The 18441-nt window shown below is 43.4% G+C and overlaps 3 protein-coding genes across 10 annotated transcripts; all 3 read right to left on the bottom strand.

Annotated features, from left to right (window-relative positions):
• Positions 1 to 711: 711 nt before the first annotated feature.
• On the bottom strand, positions 712 to 5329 carry LOC108116651 (G protein-activated inward rectifier potassium channel 3). 5 transcript variants are annotated; one of them, XR_001772847.2, is made up of 6 exons: positions 5013 to 5329; positions 4330 to 4583; positions 1976 to 2250; positions 1140 to 1922; positions 963 to 1080; positions 712 to 895 (listed from the first exon to the last, which is right to left on the bottom strand). XR_001772847.2 is itself a non-coding variant. In XM_017228640.2 (5 exons), exons 2-5 carry the CDS (start codon positions 4581 to 4583, stop codon positions 798 to 800), a joined length of 1410 nt encoding a protein of 469 aa, XP_017084129.2. In that variant the 5' UTR covers positions 5013 to 5329; the 3' UTR covers positions 712 to 797. The 5 variants fall into 5 exon arrangements, 2 of the variants coding, with proteins under 2 accessions (XP_017084129.2, XP_017084131.1); XR_001772848.2 differs by having other exon boundaries at positions 963 to 1077; XR_001772849.2 differs by lacking the exons at positions 4330 to 4583; positions 5013 to 5329 and adding an exon at positions 3938 to 4183 and having other exon boundaries at positions 963 to 1077.
• Positions 5330 to 6070: 741 nt separating this feature from the next.
• Positions 6071 to 7493, bottom strand: LOC108116652 (serine/threonine-protein kinase GD17699). The gene has a single exon (XM_017228643.2). It carries the CDS (start codon positions 7386 to 7388, stop codon positions 6159 to 6161), a length of 1230 nt encoding a protein of 409 aa, XP_017084132.2. The 5' UTR covers positions 7389 to 7493; the 3' UTR covers positions 6071 to 6158.
• Positions 7494 to 8338: 845 nt separating this feature from the next.
• Positions 8339 to 16885, bottom strand: LOC108116649 (juvenile hormone esterase). 4 transcript variants are annotated; one of them, XM_017228636.2, is made up of 8 exons: positions 16837 to 16885; positions 14515 to 14691; positions 11141 to 11245; positions 10493 to 10629; positions 9537 to 10435; positions 9309 to 9478; positions 8964 to 9244; positions 8339 to 8906 (listed from the first exon to the last, which is right to left on the bottom strand). In XM_017228636.2, exons 2-8 carry the CDS (start codon positions 14665 to 14667, stop codon positions 8717 to 8719), a joined length of 1935 nt encoding a protein of 644 aa, XP_017084125.1. In that variant the 5' UTR covers positions 14668 to 14691; positions 16837 to 16885; the 3' UTR covers positions 8339 to 8716. The 4 variants fall into 4 exon arrangements, with proteins under 4 accessions (XP_017084125.1, XP_017084126.1, XP_017084127.1 ...); XM_017228637.2 differs by having other exon boundaries at positions 16796 to 16861; XM_017228638.2 differs by lacking the exon at positions 16837 to 16885 and adding an exon at positions 16652 to 16742.
• Positions 16886 to 18441: the final 1556 nt, after the last annotated feature.

Here is an 18441-nt window from a genome sequence, read left to right as displayed (position 1 = left end):
ACTGAACCAGTGAGCCACTCTGCTCTCCACCCCCTTGGGACAGCCCCCGCCTTTGGCAGCCAACATTCATTTCGATTTCGTTTGCGTTCCTATTTATTTTTTGTTATTTCTCTCTTTTTTTTGGGTTTTTTTGTTTTGCTATATTTTTCTTTAATTTTTTTCGGGTGAGTTGTAATAGAGTTGCTGAAATTTGGCATTGTATTTATGGCCCGGGCATTGGGGCATACCAGGCATCTGACCCACACCCACATTTCATTAGATATCCACCCTGGGAGCGGTGATAAATGCGATAATAAATATTCAAGTTGTTTTTCTGTGAGTGTTATAATTTAGTGTTGATTAGTTTGCGCAAATAAGAGTTATTGATTCAATTTCAATTAAAAGGATATGAATGTTTCTCGCTAGCGCCATAGCGCCCCGCTCTTTTGGGCACCCTCGATATGGAATACTCACCCTAGTCCACTTCTTTGGGATCGCCCACGAACAAAAGACTCCAGCAACGAACTTGTTTTTCTGAACAGAAACTGTAAGTTTGTGTGTTGTTGGGCTTGTGTTTTTTTTTTTTGGCACCTCTCGCATTGATATGGCCGGGTTATTAATGATGCCTAATGAGTGGGTTGGTCGCCAATGCAACTGCTACCTGGCAGCGAGCGGGGCAATTATGTGTCATTTGTATGCACTCCCGAAACCCAGGGACATGCAATTTGGGTGTAGACTCAAACTAAAGCGTTTATTAACTTATTTTCGTAGGGTAACTCGTACTTTTGAGTGTATGTGTGGGGATAGTCTGGGGAGCACTACAAGGGCACCGAGAGCTGCCAGCGCAGGCGGCTTTGCCTTCCAGGTGTCTGATAGCCGGAACTGCAGGAGCACCTCGATTGGATCGAGGGGGAAGCTGTAAGGGACAAATTTTATAGGAATATAGGTCTGAAAACAAAACAATGATGAATGAATCAACTCACATAGGACAAAAACAATTACAAACTATAGCAACACGGGGACGAAACACTGGAATCTGGGCCTAGGAGGCCTGATCGGAATGATTGTGGGACAGTTGACGCATGGTGAAGGTGGTTTCTGCTGGACAGATCACAATATAGAATACAACTTAAAAGGAGACTCCAAACTTCAAATCTTACCTGGTGTCCGGAATCCCTCCTGGATCTTGTAGATCTCGTTTAGCTCCCGGGCACTGCACAATGGAGTGTCCACCTGAGTGGTTTCGTTGAAGCGGGCATAGTCGATCTCATAGGCCTGCAGGTCCTTGTTGTACAGCACCACAGGGTCGAAGCGATGGCCCCAAAGAATCTCAGTGTTAATATAACTAGATCTGGCTTGTGTACTCTGACCAGTGGACTCCACAGTGCCCTCCAGGAGTACAACAATTTCGAATTTATCCTGCAGCATATCAGTGGCATTCAGATTATACAGCGGTGAGTTCTCATCGATCTTGTGCTCAATGACCATGGGCCAGATGAAGAACAAATCAGAGCCAGAGTCATCGGTGCCAATCTCCAGTTCCGTGAAGTACTGCGTCATCACCTCACCCTCTTTGGTGCTCTTTGTCCGTATTAACTGAGCCCTAACTCCGGCTCCAATGATGTGAGACTTTCGCATGTCGCCCACACGGAACATTAGGGAAAGGCAACCATCTCGCTGGCAAATAACCGCATGCTTGGAGAATAACAAAGTCTGTGCCCGCTGCTTGGCCCTCGTCATTTTGGCGAACACAATTCCAGCCATAAATGCTGAGGACATCACGCCGTAGATGGACTGGAAGCACATCATAAAGATAGCCTCTGGACACTCCGGTGAGGTGGTGCGCACTCCGTAGCCAATCGTGTGCTGTGTTTCGATGGAGAACAGAAAACAGGAGGTAAATCCATCAATGGCAGAGACACAAGGCGCCCAGTTCGATTCCTCTGAAATATAGGGGAAACATTATTTATTTTCTACTACTTACTATCTAACAAACCTTGATTTTCGGGTAGATGAGGTCCCTCTAAGTCTCCGTGTGTGTAGACGATCAGCCACCAGATGAGCGCAAAGAAGAGCCAAGACAGTATGAAGCTGAGGGCGAAGGCCAACAGAGTCCATCGCCACTGCCAATCCACCATCGTGGTGTACATGTCCTGCAGAAAGCGAACACGACGTCTCTGGAGGTGCTTCTGGACCACATTGCAGTCACCATTTTTGAACACAGCCCGACGGCGAATTCTTCTCATGCTGCCAGGCCGGAAATTGCGAGATCTGCGGAAGGAAATAAGTGATTGTCACCAATGCCTAAAAGTATGCAGTGTAAAAATTGCATTTAGCATTTAGCTTGAATTTCTTATCAATATAACCGAGGATTTTCGTTAATAGCTTTCACTGCCTTTAAGTTAAAAACTAAATTATAAGAAACAATCACTTTTATACTTAAAGCTCGTATAATTAATACGCCTTATCCTCACGCTCTATAACATTTCCATCTCTCTTCTTCTTAAAAATGGCAATGAATTTCTATGATTTATTCAAGAGTCATATGAAATTGGATGTCTCGACATCGTGTTGTTTAATTTGTGCAAATTAACTGTGCGCATTTGGACTAGTTCGTTTTTGGACTGGGCACACGAGAAGTGCATCTAATTAAAGCCGCCAGCCGCGAATGCCAATGTCGCAAGGCGGATAAATCGGACAGAATCAGAGCGGACTTTAGAACAATCTGATCCATCCCGGCTTATAGAACTTAATTACAGCTCACCCACAAATTGTTTGATTTATTACCTCAGCTTGTCACAGCAATGAATTTAAAGAGGGTCGAGCTGGATGCACCGATCGATGGCAACAATACCAACACCCACATGACCCGGCATTTCTCGGATGCCAATTACCTTAACCCCACATTGACACTTGCACAAGTCGATTAATTGGCATTGTGCCGATTGCATTAATGCCCGCTAATCAAATTTGGAGCTCAGCTAGCTCGCTAAATTTGTGCCAGATGAATCATTTGCTGCTTTGTCGGCATTTTTTTAACTCATGATTGAGCAGCCCACGCAACAGTCAAAAAAATAGAAAAATGTGCCTAACTAAACTGCGAAGAAAGTGTCTGAGAAGTAGTTTTTAGCTTTATCCAATGGGAAATCTCTTTGGGCCAACCATTTAGCAGGTGACAAGTGTGAGAACGAGAGGCCGTAAAGATTTGGATAAGGAAAAAAAGACTGAATGCCTGGCCTAATGAATCGCATTGCATCGCAACGCGCCCCTAAATCATTTGTACTGCAATCTGCGGCCAGTAAAACAAACTAGAGCCGCGGGGGCGTAGCCATATAAATTACAACCGCGAAGCGGCAGTCTGCTAATCAGCTAGACAAAAAAAGCCTAAGAAGATGCGGCAACGTGACACGGACGCGTTGCCTCAATGATGGAGCGTCGTCTGTCGGCAAGTTCAAGTTGAATGTCAGGCCCCTTGACGAGCTAATTACTGGGCGGAAAGCCAGCGGAACTTTGAGTAATTGGGTAATTGTTGACCGAAGCTCCTATTTTGACTTTCGCAAAGTTTCCACCGATTTACAGTGTTCAAATCGGAATGGCATGGGTTGGGAATTCGGGAAATCCGGGTTTGAAAAGGAAGTAGGAGCTTAGGCCAATTGGAATCCAATCTTATTGCTTATGAAAACAGTTCTAAAAACACTTTGGGAAGTATAAATATAGTAGCCCGATCTAAGTCACATACGAAAAATCACATTAGTACGAGTATGTGAAAATGAGAAGAAAAATTAAATCATGACTTGATAAGTTAAATCAAAAAGATAACTAAGTAAATATTTTACAACTTGTAACAGAATGTTTCGATTTCACTTGATTTGGAAAGAATCGTTCAAACTAGAAATATGAACATTCCAACTGATGGACCTGCTAAACACACTCGATCTATAAGCTAGCTGATGCGCACCCTTTGGCCAACGAATGGCTGGATCCTTTTAAAGCCTCGTAGTAGACTCCAGCCTGCGAGGGAGTGTGCGAGATGCCTCTCATGTACTGGCGCTTCCACTCCTTCATGTGGGCAAAGGTCTCCTCCTTGTCGCCACCGCCAACAAGGGTCTCGGCATCGGTGGCATCCTGCAGGACCTGGACATCGCTGAGCGGCACCTGCATCTCGTTTTAGACGTTCTAACTTCGCGGTGCTGAACTAGACTAAAGCTCCTCGCCACGCGATGCCGCCCAGGCCGATGTTAAAGTGGTCTGAATTTGCCTAATCAATTAGAGCGACTCTAACTAAACGGTACTTATTGACCAAAACACTTTTCGGCCAGGTAAATAGCTTTGAGAATAGCCATCACTCACCTGCAGCTCGGTTGGCGGGGGAACGCCTTGCCATTTGGGGATAGGCCATAGAAGCTGGTCGGCCGATTGGGCACTATTGTGATGGGATACGAATGCGGATTGCTGATCACACTGTCCAGCGAATCGGGATCCGCATCGATGGCCTTCTTCAGCGGTTGGGTAGCCTTATCCCCTCCATTTGCTGCCTGCGTTGTGGTTGTTGTCGTTGCCGTTGAGTTGGGCGCCGCCGAGTGGGTGGAGAAATTGAAACGCATCTGTGGGAGATCGGTGGTTAGGAGTTGCCTTTTTAATTAATCTATGCGGCATAAGTTATTCAAGCGTCGAGTGGGCAAACAGAAACTTGTGATAAGTGCAACCCAGGTGCGAGAAATCTATTTTTCTTCTGTTTTTTTTTTTGTATTTTTTGCAAACAGCGTCAGCTGATTCTCACAGATTTTTGCGGTTCGCTGGCAAAGTGAACATTCAGGTAGTTTATCAGTTTATTTTATTTATGATATAAATAGCAAACATTTGCCACATTATTCAATCCATATAAATAGTAGAATTAAATCTTTTTTAGATAGGCATGTGCATAAATTACAGAATTTGAGAAGCTGATTTTCTAAACACTTCCGCAACCTGTTTGAGTTTTCACACCTTTCTGTACTTTTCACAAGATGAGATTGGAAAATCAGTTCACGCACCGTTTAGTTTTTAATAGATTTTCGAGGGATCTGCACGTTTGGCTTAAGTAGTTTTAGCACCTGCGAAATGTTCAATTAATTGACACTTATAAAGCGTTTTCTTGTTAAAGAGCCATTATTTTGCTAAATGCTGATCATATATTTAAGGTGGCTTAACGCGAAAGTCCAATAAATATGAGTGTTTTTTCGACGCGTGTCGTTTGGGGAACGAGGTGATCTGAGGCCGAGAGATCAGAGGGCACTCCGCGCTGTGCCACAGAAGCCGCAGCCAGAAAGCGACTGTCACAGCGAGATCTACGGATCCGCAAGTCCGACCAATGGATTAAATGACGGCCGACTGAAAGAATATTTTTCCAACTAAACAAAAGTTGTGAACAGAAAGCGTTGAGCTGTAAATGAACGCACACAGAAACACACACATACTATATCAGGAAGAGAGAAAATTACACAGTGCAAATCAACGATGCTCTCACAGATACTATTACCGAAAGATACAAGTTGCGGCTTTGCCGCGGTATAAGTTCAATTGGAATGATTCGTAAATTGAAAGCGAAGCGGAAGATAAGTGCGATAAGCTCATCTTATCAACGAAATCAGAAGGCAGAGACACTTCTCAATGCAGGCGACCTTGAGACCTGGGACTTGGGAGGAAGGGGTGGCGTATGCTTGATATTTTGTATGCCCCTCATGAAGTGTCGCAATATCGATAGGTTAGCCCCCTCGGCCAGTTCTGATTTATCAGATATACGACGTCTGTCACTAGGTCTCTCCCTATTTAAATAGTCGGAGCAAACAATGGCCGTCGTTTGTATCTTGACTTCAATTCGAGTACAAGGTGTCGTATACGTAATATCTGAATGTTTACCCCGGGACTCACGCGCATTTCGGCTGCATTGTGCAAACAAAGATAATAAATATATTGTGACGTTAATAACCGAGATGTATCCAAACAAATATCACTGCTCAGTCATCGGTAAAGTCATGCGTAGTTAATTTTCATGGCATCAGGCCAATTAAAGCCGTTCACCGCCGCCATAAATCTTAGGGCCTTTGTAATGTGCCTAACCAGATCGTAAGCTAATTTATTTTAAAACCTAAACCATTGTTAATACACCGAAAATTTTTGAAATAACATAAAAAAAACTATTAGACCAAAAACGGATGACGCTTGACTTCGGCGATGGTGAGCCTCTTGCTGGGATTCTTGATCAACAGACCGTCTATTAACTGTGTGGCCTTATCGCTTAGGTCACCATCCATATCCTTCGGATAGCATGGCTCTCCCCACATGATTGCTGCATAAATATCCACCACACTTGAAAAATTTCTCCCAAAGGGCAGCTGGCCGCAGAGCATGCAGAATAGCGTAACGCCCAGAGACCAGGAGTCGGCCTGGTAATCATAGCCAGATTTTGCGATCAACTCGGGTGCCATGTAGCACGGAGTTCCACAGCAGGAGTACAGCTTGCTACCACGATAGTACGTGGCCAAGCCGAAGTCAGTTATCTTGATCGCTGCAAGATCCCCTACACGGGTACCAAACCGAATAAGAAGATTCTCGGGCTTGATGTCCCGATGGATAATTTGCATCTGATGCATATGCAATAGGCCAGCCACCGTTCCCCTCATCACCCATCTGGCATTCTCCTCCGACATGGAACCGTGTTCGCACAACAATTCTCCTACATCACAGTCCAGACGCTCCAGAACTATATACATGTAGCGTTCCTCCTCCACGGAGTACATCAGATCGATAATGTTCGGGTGCGACTGCAAACGCCGCAGCACCTCTGCTTCTATATAGACATCATCGTAGGTAATGTTCAAGTACTTCTTGTTCACCATCTTTACGATGCACCTTGTCCAATTGGCCCTCGACCTTCCGCGGTAGATCAGTGTCTTAAAGTTTTGGACAATGGGTTTCAGCTGCCCGATGTAAAGCCTAATGGCATCGGGCAAATCGGTAAACTTGATGTGCTCCAGGGATTCTTCGTATAACTTCTCTTCAAAACAACGCGCACGAAGAGCGGTCTGCCGCTCAAAGTCAATGTTAACGTTGTATTCGATCCAAATAAAATCTTCGTACTGACAGCAGCAGATCACAACGTCGCCCTCGCTAAGGCAACCCAGTGTGGTTAAATGTGAACCGTCAATCCGGCAGATATTTGTAATGGCCGACCGTAGGACAACGTGGCGCCTTAAACTCTCCGTGACACCTTGAAGCAGAGCCTCAAAATCCTTGAAGCGGTTTCGTGAGACGACCATATTGACGCCCGAGAAGTGTTGGTCTCCATTTCGCAGGAAGCACACCCGCAAAGCCTTCAGAGGGCGGGGCTGCAGTCGCTGGGGGTAGAATAACTTGACCTTATCTGTCATTAGGACCCCAAAAAGAAATCGCGAAGAAAATGATTAGAAAATTAAAGAGTTAAAAAATTTTAAAAAAATATTCTACGTTTCTTGGGAATTCCTAATGTGATATGATATTGCTAGCTAGCTGTCTTTTTAGTTTAAGAATTTGATTGCTTGGCTAACTGGGTTTCCATGCGGTAGACCTATGGGATTTTTCGTTCAATGCTCTTCCGTCATTCCCTGCCCCAGAGAATAATTTACGATCCACTAAATTGTGAATGGCAGCGACCCGACGCGGATGAAGAGCGCCAAAGCCGCTGGTATAATTGAATAATCAGCTTTGTCGCCCAGTGTGTGTGCCACTACCATCACCGATACTTGGATGAACTGGTAGCCTGTGCCCCCTTGATAGTCCGTTGGGGGCCACTTAACTCGCGCCAAGTGCAAATTTGTAGTCCATCATAGTGACACTTTAGAATCCTGAAGTGTAATTTGTTTAGTTGCTGGAATTCACGCAACGGCTATTTCTGTAATCGCCAACAAATCGATTCGGTTGACTTTCTCAATTAACTCCCTGCTGAGAGATTTATATATTTATTGCTAAAATGATGAGATTATAAACTGGTTCACATTTGCCCTAGCTACTCTAGTCTGTCTCAGATCACTTATATTTGAATATTTTGTTGAGACTAACAGATTTTTACCATGTTATTATATTATTATTATGAAAAAAAGTTGAATTTTCCATGCGATCTAAAATATATGGATTGAGTCTATACTAAGCCTACTACATACGGACATTTGGTAAACTGCTTAGCACAGACAAGAACCATGTTTAGCATTTGTATGTAAATACTCAGCCATGTAAATTGACCTCTATGTAGATAAAACATGGAATCGCATAAGTTAACGTGAAAACACATGTTATGGTTTGTTGCTTGCCCCAAATGATAGTTTTTAAAGAAAAAACAAACAAGTTAAAAATTAAATATTTTTAATTTACAAAAACATCGTGGTTTGGATGTCGGCATTATGCATAAGATAGACTCTGACTATTTACACCTGGTTATTGTGGATACACGTGTAGTAAGGAAAGACATCTTGACTTTGGATTATGAGAGTGAATTGTGGTTGGTGTGGATAAATGCTGGAACTCTTACAAACTAGTTGCTAACAATATAGCTAAGAATATAGCTAAACAAGTCCTACAAACTACGAAAATTGTACAATGATATTTGCATTTAAATATTCTGGGTTTCGCGCGATCTTTCACAAAATGGCAATACGAAATTTGTGGGTGTGGGTGTGTGTGTGAGGGTGAGTGTGTGTTATGTGTGGAGTAAGTTAATGCCTTTTTACATGGCAGCTCCATTGTAATGCTGATACATCTCATCCCAGAATCTCTGGCGCTCCGGTTCGGGATTCGTTTTCATTGCCAAATTAGCCGAGATGTCCATATAGTTGAGGCTGTTCATCACATTGGTGGGATCGATAGGCGCCCACTTGGTGGTCAGATAGGGATCTTCGGTATCCGGCGTAGGAGTGCTAAAATTTATGATAGTTATATCTAATGAAGAGATTATTGAGCGGTCATTAACATACCCGTATTTCGCGAAATTCGTCCACATTCGCACCATGCGATTCTTGACCTGCACCTCCATCGATTTGGGGTCCAGACTCAAGTTGAAGAAACCAAACTTGAAAAGATATCCAAGCTCATCACCATGACATACTCCTGGTCGTGGAATTCCCAGCATTCTTTTGTAGAGCCCCAAAGCTCCGTCGAAGGAGAAGCGATACATGTAAACCGGAGCATTTCCAAACTTGGCATGATTCCGGGCTGTGCGACGAATGCCTTGTAGGAACATTAGATCAGTGAGGAGCTGTGAAAAAGAAATGCCCAATAAATATATATTTTTATATTGATGTACTGCAATGCAAACTCACAGCAATCATCTCATCCACCGATTCAATGCCAACGTGTTTGTTGCCCAGATAGAAGGATCTTATCTCGCGGGTCACTCTGTCATGAGATTGTGTCACGTTCAAGTCCTGCGGCACCAGGCGACCAAAGTCGTTTTCAATGATGCTCAGCAATTGTGGGTTCTTCCGCAGTCCTATTCAAAATGATTAAAATTAACGTTTCCCTATAGTTATTATATGTAAAGATCTTACTTCTTATAAACAACATCGCCTCGTGTGTATTATAGCCCGTCATGTAGGCCACATCACTGTTGAAGTTCTGCGAGTGGTACATATCACTAGGATGCTGAGTTAGGAATGGCTGCTCGTAGAATTCCTCCTCCTGAGAATCCTGATTCCAGTATCCTTCCACCACGGGCACAAATGGCAATCCAATGTTGTTCCGCTGATCCTCAGCAGTTATTGTGGTGGGAGCTGCCTCTACCAATTTCATGGCTGGAACTCTGCGCAGGAAGTCAAGAATGTCCTCGGTGTTGTTGGCGCCCACATAACCCAGATTGGCTGCCAAACGGGCAGCTCTCTGACTGGAACTGGCTGCCATGGACCAGGGATTCAGGGCGGAACCACTTTGGGAAATTGCTCTTTGGAAAAGTCCCTTGGCTTGGGGTGAAAGTAGAAGCAGCTGGACGGATGATGCTCCCGCTGACTCTCCGAAGACTGTAACTTGGTTTGGATCTCCACCAAAAGCAGCAATATTATCCCTCACCCACTTCAGGGCCAGCACCTGATCCTTGAGACCTTGATTACCAGGAGCATCGGGACCAGCTGTAAGGAAACCAAGTGGTCCCAAACGATAGTTCAGAGTGACCAGGACAATATCCTCAGCTACTAGATAGTCGGGTCCGTAGAGAAAGGAGTTTCCAGAACCGAAAGAGAAACCTCCGCCATGCAGCCAAACCATTACTGGAAGCTTAGGCTGCTCCGCGGTCTCCTCTTCCTTGGGCATTCGTGTGGTGAAAACATTGATAAACAGGCAATCCTCGTCTCCCTTGAATGTGTCCAGGATCATGTTCTTGTGGGGGCAACTCTGACCCTCCCGCGAGGCATCTCGGATGCCTGACCAGGGCTTCTCCGGTTCGGCAGCACGGAATCTGGACATAAGATATACTTAGTATCCAATTTATACAATTCTTTATTGATCTTTTTACCTCTTTGCTCCTGTGGGCGCCGCTCCATAGCGCATTCCCTTGAAACTGTAGTAGCCACCTCTCTCTCCAGATCGGTATTTCTGATAGCGTCCCCTTACTTTTCCCAACGAAGTAGTAGCCACAATCTCGCGCTCTTTCTGTGAATGATTATAGCAAACATTGTTAGTCTATATATAGTACATCTGATAAGCTAAATTGTAAGAGTACATATTGTTCGAAGAAATCCACTTCAAGGCCTAGCAAATTTGGCTGCTACTTGCGAATGCAAAAAATCTGAGTTGCGCAACAACCAATTTACATTGGAGTGCGAACTCGAATAGAACCGGCGCAGAGAAGTATGCCATGTACCTGGCCAAAGTTGCGCAACTCCCTCGGTCAATGGCCAAAAAGCCAGTTCTCGCCTCCGTTCATTTGTCAAGTTCTTGACTCACTAGGCCATCTAGGGGGGTGTGTCTGTAAATGTCAGATCTTTCTTTGCTATTGAGTCGACCTCAGCCCCAAAAATGCACCTGCATCCATGTTTGGCCAGCTGTCCATGTTCAAGTTGAGATTTGATTGGCCACCACTTGTCCATTTGGCTACCCAAAAGAGGCTGTAAACTCTTGGCATTTTCAGTGGCCATGGTTCAAGGCCGTGGCAGTTACTCACCCGCAGAGATCGCACCACCTCCTGGACCACTCGCATGGCCCTCGATGGCAGCAGTTGGACAAGTGAATTCGGATGCGATGTCAAGGTCTTCCAGGCAGTCGTCTCCTGAAATTTACAAAATTCCAAAGAGTTTTAGTACACACAGAGAGAAAACGTGCGAAGTATTGCTTATTTTTTATACACTTATAGATCTGCATACTATAACATATCATCAAAAAATAAAAATCTGTTTTATTTTTGAGGTTTTTACGGCAGTACTGTCAAATTAAAGCCAATTTGAAACATGTTTTGAACTTGTTAAAATTAAAATTTAACGATCAAATTAAATCTGAACAAATAGAGCTTGTAATGATCTTTTTTTTGCCATGCATTTAACAGCAATTTACAAAACATGCAGAAGCGCCTTGTGCAAAAGGCTCAGGCGCAGTCCAAGTTCATCGGGCTCGATGACAATTTTATTTTTGGGGCTGTCCGATTTGTAAAGCGGCGTTAACTGCCAACGGGCAACCTTCACCGACTGCGTCGCTTAATTGAAATGCCATTTGCATAACTCAAATGCTCGGTTTGCGGCAATTAACCAGTGGCATTAGCAACACCAACAATAAGAGAGACACCGTCACGTGCTGCCAGAGGAAACGCCAATCGCGACCAGTCGGCTGTTCCCAGGCCGGAATGGGCGTGTGTCCCAGACTAAAATGGGCTTAATTTCGGCTGTGATTCATGACACAATTAGACGTCAGATTGGTGGCTGTGGAGCACCGAGATTCAAGTTCACCTTTACCAGTTTTTTTATGCTAATTACGTGTGTTCCGTATACCCTAACATGGAGAATGTTCGATGGATGGTAAGACCTGCAACTTGGAATCGAGTTCACTTGATTGAAAGGCATTCAGACTTCGTCTTGTTGATTTTATTTATATTTTTTACTTTTTGTGTGTGGTCTGTGGAGTATGCTAATGTGGGTGTAGCTGGTTTTATAACAGTTTCCTATCAAGAGCCGATCGATGTTGGTTTTAATTATAACTGTTTAATGCGCTTGTTGGCCTGGCTGTGCGTGAGTGTGCGTGTGTGTGTCTTTTTTTCGATAACAAAACAAACTTCGGCTTAAAAGGCGCTTAAGAAGTGGGTCATTGTTCAACGCATAAAGTTTAAGAGTGCTGGGAAAATAATTAAAGTCTGCCAATCGATCTTAAGCTGCGATTTGGCTTTGTAGCTGCTCTAATATGCAAATGAGTGAGAGCCGGCAAAACAGGGCTATAACAACACATCTCTGGTTGCATTGCGAATCTCGCATAATATTTTCGCCTCTTACAATGCAAAAAACCATTATGCAATGGGCGCTTTCACGCTGCCACGCTCGACAGCCAAAAATAAAAGCGAAATAATAAACAGAAAATGCATGTAGAAAGCCAGCAGCAATGCAATTGTTGCATAAGAATCATATACCATATATACTCAATACGAACCGTGGTAGAACTGGCCATTTGGGCCATTTGGCGCATGTCCAGTGACCCGGAAGAGTTTTCGCTTTTTGTTGCATTTTCCGGCGACATTGTTGTGGTGGCGATTAAAAAAAACGCTTGGGCTTTAGCTCGCAAATCTTGCAAATCACCGCCATGCGAATTGGTAGCCGTACCCGAACCCACTACCACCTCCTCATTCTCCTCCATCTGCACGGATGACTTTCTCTGCTCTGTGACTATGATTCGATGGCCGGATTCGTTCGGTCGTTGCACACAAATTGCCAAGACAATTAGACCGGTGGCCAGTAAAAGAGCCGCGATCGCTGCACCATGGGTTAAATTCCGGGGACAGGGCATGACGACAATCTTCGGGGTAGAGGGTAAGCAGAGTGGACACCGCTTTTGTTTTATGCAACCGTTTGACAGCCGCACAAATTCGCTGCAGTTGTTCCGACAATCCGACAAATGCAATGGAACGCGGAGCCGTAAACTTTGATTTATTGAACTCGCGCACTGGAGGAGTGACACCGCCGAACGAACAGTCACCGCAAAAAGTCTGAGCACCCGGGATTCAACACTTTTGCTCTTCCGCCAGCAGCTGTTGCGCTTTCGACTGTCTGAAGGCTTTTGAATTAAATTCCACTTGTTCCTCGATTTTCCTCGATTTTTTGCTTTTGGCTTGGCAGTCATTAAAGTACTGTGTGGCTTAGGAAAATTCGGGTATACCTGGCAGATTTAAGTCATGCTGACAAACTTTTCATCTTGGAAATGGTCCAATGGTTGGATTTGCTCCCTTTAGCACCTTTGTTTAACTTATGAATTTAATAAACTATAAAGTAGAATTAACATTAAGTGACTTGTTCTAAGCATATGAACTAAGACCTAGGTACTCCCCAGTCGACTCACTAATCTCAGTTAATTTTTGCCATCTTGTTAGAGTTGCACTTGTTACTGTCTGTCCGTCGGCTGTTTGGTGTTTTAAATACATTTTTTTGGTTTGTTTTGCTTAGTTTTTAGTGCTTGTAATCATTGTGTTTTATGGCCGGATTATGTAAGGCACGCAATGGCTCAGTGTAGACATTTTTGGCCATTGTTCGTTCGTGCATTCTGTGGTAGTTGGCTTAGACCGGCTTGTTCGCTGATGTTGGCCTTTTATCAGTCAATGTTATCCGACCGGCAAACGGAAATGTTTCTATTGTTTAATTGCCATATTTAATCGGTTATGGCCTCATGATGGGCATAAATTGATAAATAATTAAGTTTTCATTGTTTTAATTTTTGCTATAAAAAGGGCATTCCGCTGCACCCAAAGCTGAGTAAACTACAAGCTTGCCAAGTAGCTGCATATATTTATTAAATGTCATGCATTGCATTCAGTTATGAATTGGTTGCATTGCCGGAGAGATTCGCATTCAGTTGGGCCTGACAGAAGGCCAACTGTTATTTATATTCCCCACTCGATCTCCCCTGCCATTGCCAGTACATGTTTTGGGCCACTGGCTGTCTAATTAGCAGGTGCCAAACAGTATTTTTCACGCGCTTCACTTGCCTCCATAAAACAATAGAACCGCTCGGCATTCAGCGTTCAGCACTCGGCATTTGCAATTGACCAGTCTTATTTGCTGTTTGGTGAGCCATAAAGTCCATTAACAGCCACATGTAAATGCAGTGACCGGCAGCCGCACACAACTTGGCCATAAAACAACGTCTTCTCAGGTGTTGAATTACTTTTGGGGCTAACAACAAATTTGCGACACGATGTCAAAGTCACACAAAGTGGCCGAGTCAGCCGAAATGGTCAAAAGTGGCACGCTTTGTAAAGCTTCTTTTGTCTTGGCTTAATTTATACGAGCTATTCTAAGGTATACATATATAATATATTTTTTAGGGAAGACGGGTTCTTGAACTCACCTTAAGCTGGTTGGAGATCTTCCCAGCACGTGCTATCGCCGTGCCAAATGTGGACGGAGCAATGGCAATCGAGGAGGTGACATCGCAGAAGAGTATCAGACCCAGTCCCAGCAGCAGGAGGCTAAGAAGTGGTCGAAGTCCAGTGGTTGTCATCTTGCGTGTTTGTTTTTCGACTGGCTAAACAAATCGGAATCGGAATAATGCATTAGTCAATGGCCCATGTTATGGCCAGATGTCTGTTTGCCAAACCAAACGTCAATAGCTGAAATACCGAAAACGAACCGAATATCGAATCGAAGTGCGCAACGCTTCTGAGCCAACTTCTTGGTCAGGGCCAAGACAAAGACGCGAATGTCAACAGCTCGGGTTTGGATATTTTCGACTTGCGCTCTTGCGCTTGACTCCACTCAACTGACTTGGCTCAGTTTTTCATTTTACACCGCCACTCGGCGGTGGTCTCGATTTAAATTGCTTGCGATTATTTTCGAATTTGTTCACAGTGCTTGTCTTGAGCTAATACAGACATTATTCAATTTTGTTTTGCCCCTGTTGTTTTTATTGCCGTGTGTGTGTGTGTGTTTGTTTTTTTCCTTAAGGGAGGTCACTTAATATTTTGCATGCTCACAGGGCGTATGATTAATTTGGAATTCATACAGCTTTAAGTATATTTCAAATTATGGCGTGTATAAATTTATGAATTTGTTTAATATTTTACCTACATAATAAACACATCAATGACAATGGGCTAATTGAATGGCAAGACCGGAAACCAGGGCGAGAAGGTCTCAGAAGAAGCTAACGAACTTTTTTTTTCGGTCGTAGTCACCATAAATCTGTTAATTAACCAAAAATTGAAACATTTTTTGCCAAACTTGTAGGGGTGTTAATTATAGTTCCGCTTCCTTAACAGTTTCGTTTAACTGGGCCATAACACACGAATGTGTTACCAATCAACACGCCCCCAGTTAACCACTAACCCAGACTCACTTCCTTCTTTTACGAATAAAGCCACGACATTGCTGTTGGCCTGTTTTTATTTTTGTATTTTTCTCTCTCTCTCTTGGAGCTCTCTGATCCATTTGTAGTTGCGACAATGCCATGGCAACACTTGCACTTTCCTTGAAAGTTGTCCAACCAGCTGCACATGCGGAGAAAAATCATAAATGGAAACACAGAGAGAGGAAATGGCCGATCAGCTGTGGGCTTTTCTCTGGGCCATAAATCCAGGGTAGGAAAATATGCGATTTATGATTACAAGAAATTATTTATATGCAAATTGGACTTGGAATTTGCGCAATGCTGCATACAAATTTGTAACGGTTGGGCCGAAACCAACTATTCCAATAGCAGAATGTGGCTATTTTGTAATGGCCAGGCCAATTGAAGAGCTGGTAAGAAAAAGAGAGAGAGAGAGAGTGTTGGCATGAGAGGGCTCGCAGTTAAACGGGTCGGGAAAACTCAGTGGGAGCAGCTGATCGGGAGCTGGAGCTGGAGCTGGAAATGCAACTGGGATCGGGATTCAGGCCGAGATTGAGGTGCCGTTGCAGACTGGGCCTGGAGCCGGCCAGACGGGCTTGCGATGCCTTACGTAAGCGGCGAGCAAAACAAAAAAGGTAAATATTGAGTGAGAAAATAACATGAAAAAATTAAGCCAAATAGCTGAGAGAAATGAAGAGATAAATGCCGTAGTGGAGACACTGAGAGAGTGGGAGAGGTGTGAGAAAGCGAGAGTTGGCCAAAAGAAAAGATGATGGTCAGTGGTTTTTGGCGTGCGCCGTTTAACAGTAAAATTTCGCTTGACCCATTATATAAGTAGCCGGGGCCGGAGCAAAAACGGAACTAATTCAAAACTATTTTCAAATTCGCCAGGCATATTCGAAAGGCATCATCTGCTTATGCTTTGGCTGACACCTGCCCGAAGTTTCATTAACAAAAAGCTGGGCTGTGCAAATATTTCACCAGCAAACAGACAAATATTTGACACACATATTTTTCTTGAACCCTGCTCAATGACTCAACAAGACGGCAACTGCAGTGCGCAATTTTCAACAGTTTTCGACAGTTAAATATGTCAACCTCATAGACATCAATCAGCCTTATAACGTTTTTCATTTCTTTGATTAATTCTGGGAATTACTTTTGAACACTTTCGGGCACTTGTAACACACTTTTCGCTGCACCGAGTAATTGGCTTCGTATGCTGGTTGGGCAAGTTCAAGTTTGTGGCCCGAGTCTTTGGCCCACCACTTCGATTCAACTCAATTCGATTCCGACTTCTTACGATTATTTTGTTGGCTTTATGTAAAGAAACTCTTCGCGTACCGGAATATTTCGTGCTCCACGTTCGACAGTCGCCGACAAACTGAGGCTGCGACTGTGCAGCGGTGCGCTTAAGCGTCAAATTGCTCCGGCTTATACCTTAACCCGCTGCGGCATGCAAAACATGGCTAACAGTTGGTTTGATCTTTAAAAATGGCTTTACGGCATGAGTTGAATTTTGGTGTTAGCTTAAGTATTAGCACAAAAATTCTGGACTCACCTTGATGGCTGAATGTTTTCTTGGGTTGATAGTTAGAAGACCTTCTGTTGACTAATTAAGGAAAACTTTTATGTTATTGGACCTTAAAATTATTTTTCTTTAAGGCAAACTTTTAATGGAAAAAATAAGGTATTATGCCATTAAAAAAATCTGAGTTATCTCCAACTTTTATCTTGTTTATATGAATAAACTCATATCTAATATTTAAGGTTACAATCAAAGGCCGTTAATAATTATTTTCAGGAAATATTCCCTTAATGATTTATGGCTTTTTACTAATAATTATTTTAAGAATACTAATGACCGAAAGGGTATTCCCTCGGCTGGTTTTCTATACTCACTTTCAGCCAGACGATGGACAGCAGATTAACAGTTGTGTTTTTTTATTTATTTTTTTTTTTTTTTGAATAGCTGGGTTTCTGTGGTCTTAAATTATGGCCGTACTCATTTCGGGACTGCTGTCACGCCGGCTCACGCATAATTATGCAAAATTATATTTCTATTTCAATTTTGGCAATTGGTGGCCTGCCCAAAATAATCGTATTCTTTTTGCCAGCCAGTCCCCCTTTTTTGGTCTTTATTTCTTAAATAGACGACCAACATCTGGAACTTGGAACTCATTTGTCAGTGGCCACAGGTATGGGCACGTGAAAATGAACTCGTTTATGACCCTCGCGGAAAAGTAGTTGACACTGGGTTTAGAGATGAACGGTCTCGTTCGTTTACCGTTTGAGATCAAGGATGCAACTAATAATCTGTGGCACAATAAGCCAAGGCAATGCGATTTGGATGTGGAAAACAAGCTGGCCGGCCATTGGCAATGAAACGACAACTGTAAAGGCGACCGTAATTTTAAGTTAACAATTAATGCCAGACGCCGGATGGAAATGAACTTTTCACGAAGCTAGCTAGACTAAGTAACAAAGCGATTGCCCAAGTCGATCGTCATAAAGACAGTTAGTTACAATATTAGCGAAGCAATTAAGCGGGAAATCTTCAGCTGCAGTACGACTAGTACCATTAATTAATCGTTCTTGGAGGCTGGTGACCTCGATGCCGATTGTTCTCACTCCGGTGCCTTTTAGCCGGATTTAATATTTAGCCAAGCGCAGATCGTAAACAAAAGAATGCCGCCGCACTGTGCAAATAAACCTCGAAATGGAAAAAATTAAAAACACAACGAAATCAGCCACAATAATAACAACACACTTCTGTGTTGATGAATTCATATTTTGTGCATTCTGCCTGTTGTTCTGGCCAAAAAGTGTGTCACCATTTGTCGTTATTGTTTGGCCCAAATATTTGTCAAAGCGTCAATTACCATAACATACGAAAGTTACACCATTAAGAAGTTTAAGTTTATATTTTGTAAACCAGATCAGGAAGCC

Source organism: Drosophila eugracilis, unplaced genomic scaffold, assembly GCF_018153835.1.
Source record: "Drosophila eugracilis isolate 14026-0451.02 unplaced genomic scaffold, ASM1815383v1 contig_75, whole genome shotgun sequence".
Classification (NCBI taxonomy): Eukaryota; Metazoa; Arthropoda; class Insecta; order Diptera; family Drosophilidae; genus Drosophila; species Drosophila eugracilis.
This window is presented reverse-complemented; position numbering and strand designations above follow the sequence as displayed.

Coding starts and splice junctions, on each gene's coding strand:
- LOC108116651 (XM_017228640.2), bottom strand. CDS start 4,583: ATGCGTTTCAATTTCTCCACCCACTCGGCGGCGCCCAACTCAACGGCA. Junction 2,251..4,329: donor CCCCGCCAACCGAGCTGCAG/GTGAGTGATGGC, acceptor TTCCTTCCGCAG/ATCTCGCAATTTCCGGCCTG. Junction 1,923..1,975: donor TCATCTACCCGAAAATCAAG/GTTTGTTAGATA, acceptor CCTATATTTCAG/AGGAATCGAACTGGGCGCCT.
- LOC108116652 (XM_017228643.2), bottom strand. CDS start 7,388: ATGACAGATAAGGTCAAGTTATTCTACCCCCAGCGACTGCAGCCCCGC.
- LOC108116649 (XM_017228639.2), bottom strand. CDS start 12,960: ATGCCCTGTCCCCGGAATTTAACCCATGGTGCAGCGATCGCGGCTCTT. Junction 10,630..11,140: donor AGGTGGTGCGATCTCTGCGG/GTGAGTAACTGC, acceptor AATCATTCACAG/AAAGAGCGCGAGATTGTGGC. Junction 8,907..8,963: donor ACGAATTTCGCGAAATACGG/GTATGTTAATGA, acceptor CATAAATTTTAG/CACTCCTACGCCGGATACCG.